The following is a 2833-nucleotide window of genomic DNA, read 5'->3' as shown; positions in this document are numbered from 1 at the left end:
GCCCCTTTTTTTGTTGTGTTTGACTCAATTGATTTTTTTCTTTTTTCTTTTCTCTTTTTTCTAGAGCTGACCCTGAATCCTCCCGAAGGTATTATTGCAGGTCCTGTTAGTGAAGAGAATTTTTTCGAATGGGAGGCTCTGATCATGTAGGCATCTTTTTTCTGTTATTTACTTGGTGCGTGAAAGACAGACAGACAGACAGACAGACAGAGTAAGGGTGAGAAAGAGAGAGAGAGAGAGAGAGAGTGAGAGAGAGAGAGAGTAAGGGTGAGAGAGGGAAAGAGAAGGGTGAGAGAGAGAAAGAAAGGATGAGAGAGAGAATAAGGGTGAGAGTGAGAAAGAGAAGGGTGAGAGAGAGTAAGAGAGGTGAGAGAGAGAGTGTAAGAGAGGTAAGAGAGAGAGAGAGTAAGGGAGAGGGAGAGAAAGACAGTAAGAGCAAAAGAGAGTGAAAGGTGAGAGAGAGAGAGTAAGGGTTTATTTGTTGATTTTGTTTTGAATTAATTATGCATTTATTTTGTAGCTTTGAATTTTCAATGATGTCATTGTTTATGTTTTGAATGACATTATCATGTATGTGTAAGAGGTCAGATCTGTCCAGTTTAAGCATAAAACAGGTTGACCATTTCAGGCCAGATCTGACCAGTTTAAACGCTAAAGGGTTAAAATCAAAAATTGAAATGTCTCAACACATGTAATTCATTTGAAACATAATCACAAAAAAAGGTTAAACTTTTTCCATGCTACAACAAATGTCGACAGCTGTTTCATATACCCTATGCTATCCAACCATGACTCTTCCACTATCAATATTTATCAAATCAATATTAGTGCAGAGCAGTTTATGGTCTTTCAATCATAGGCCGCAGACTGCACTGGTTGGTCTCTTCTTAGCTTCCAGCGTTGTCTTCTTCCCTTTCTCTCGGAATAATTTATCTCCCAACACCACCACCACAAATACCCTCACAATAGTCTCGTTTTCTTTCTTTTTGTTTTTCTTTCTCTTGTTTGGCTAGGCCCTTTGATGCTCCCTGCATTAAAAATGTTCACACTAACTTCAACTATCTTATCTATATATTCCTGTGATCCTTGCATAAACATTAACCTCAGCAAGATTTGAACTCAGAATGTAAATAAATGGGTGGAACAAATATATACAATAATAATAAAGGACGTTACCGTATATACGTTTACAAACCAACAACGTTATATAGACCTCATTGACTCAAGTTAGAGAAGGGGTGCGTATTATACACAAGGTTTAGGTTTTTCAGAGGTACAGCCCCTTAAAAATCCCCTGCGGACTATACATTCCTGTAACTTAGCAGTTTGACAAAAGAGATTGATAGAAGTACTGGGGTCAATTCATTCGACTAAGAAGTTTTCAGAGTGGTGCCCCAGCTTGGCCATAGTCTTATACCTGAAACAAGTAAATGATAAAAGGTAACTTACAATTTCCTGTCTGGCAATGAGCAGATTACTAAAGGTAAAAACCCATTTCTGTCCTCGTACATCGAATCTTTCTTTCACCTTGGCACCCAACTCACCTTTATTAACTTGGCCACATTTCATCCTTTGGGGATGGAACTCCATTTTAATTCATTTCCTCGTCTATCTTTACTATCACGATTTATAAATCATTTTACCCAAAATAATAATTTTCTTTCTCTATTTAATTATTTGCTGTAATAAAGATAAAAATCCACATTTTGCCTTCAACTATTTATTTCAAAATGTTCGAGAACCAACCACCGCTACCACTACCGTCACCACCATAAACCATCGCCAACAGATAATGAAAGAAACTCATCATTTTTAATGACTTCCTTGATTTAGCATTCGGATAATCAGCTTCCTATTACTCCGAAGATCAAAAGGTTTAAATGAGCTGTAAAAAAAAAGAAAAAGTAAAAAAGAAAAGTAAAACAAATCATGCATACTTCAAGTATATATATATGTGTATATATTTGTATATATGTGTGTGTGTATGGACGTATGTGTATAAATATCTATAAGCATGTGTGTGTGTATAAATGTCTGTATCTGTGTGTGTGTATGTATATGTATAAATGTCTATGCGTGTGTGTGTATATAAATGTGTGTATGTGCACACACATACACACAAAATTTTTTATTAATTGCTGACAACAGTTACAGAGTGACTCAAGGGCCGAAAGTTTCGTGCATTGGTTACACACAAAGCTCTCAGCCCTTCAATTGCTTTTATATTTTCCTTCAATTATTAATAGAAAATATAAATATATATATATATATACATATATATACTCATGTTTTGAGTTCTGTTTTCCTGTTTGCATCAACAAACACATCATCAGCATCATCATCATCGTTGTCATTTAATGTCAGTTTTCCATGATGGCATATACTCTTTTACTTGTTTCAGTCATTTGACTGCGACCATGCTGGAGCACCGCCTTTAGCCAAGTAAATCGACGCCAGGACTTATCCTTTGTAAGCCTAGTACTGTCAAACATGGAGGAGGATCTGTGATGATCTGGGTGGGGCTATATCTTGGAAATCCGCCAGTCCAATGGTTTCCCTTCATGGCAGAATTAATAGTCAACACTATTTAAGCATTTTATCTGATCAAATTTATCCTACGGTTGTGGAACTGTTTCCGGAGGGAAACGCAATCTTTCAGGATGATAATGCACCAATTCACACAGCTAAAGTTGTTACTGAATGGCATGAGGGCACCGTGAGCAAGTGTCTTCTACTATAGCCTCGGGCTGACCAAAGATTTGGTAGACGGAAACTGAAAGAAGCCCATCGTATATGTATATATATATATATATATATATATATATATATATAT

General features: G+C 36.4%; 2 protein-coding genes across 5 annotated transcripts in view; one reads left to right on the top strand and one right to left on the bottom strand.

The window, feature by feature from the left end:
* Nucleotides 1-2833, bottom strand: part of LOC106882798 (neurexin-1a) — a 443081-nt gene that overhangs the window by 118421 nt on the left and 321827 nt on the right. The window lies entirely within an intron of this gene.
* Nucleotides 1-2833, top strand: part of LOC106882797 (ubiquitin-conjugating enzyme E2 G2) — an 81720-nt gene that overhangs the window by 74658 nt on the left and 4229 nt on the right. The window contains exon 2 of the mRNA XM_052970034.1: nucleotides 65-146. Within this exon, the coding sequence (XP_052825994.1) occupies nucleotides 65-146 (82 nt within the window). The remainder of the gene's footprint in view (nucleotides 1-64; nucleotides 147-2833) is intronic.

Source organism: Octopus bimaculoides, chromosome 8, assembly GCF_001194135.2.
Source record: "Octopus bimaculoides isolate UCB-OBI-ISO-001 chromosome 8, ASM119413v2, whole genome shotgun sequence".
NCBI classification, from domain to species: Eukaryota; Metazoa; Mollusca; class Cephalopoda; order Octopoda; family Octopodidae; genus Octopus; species Octopus bimaculoides.
This window is presented reverse-complemented; position numbering and strand designations above follow the sequence as displayed.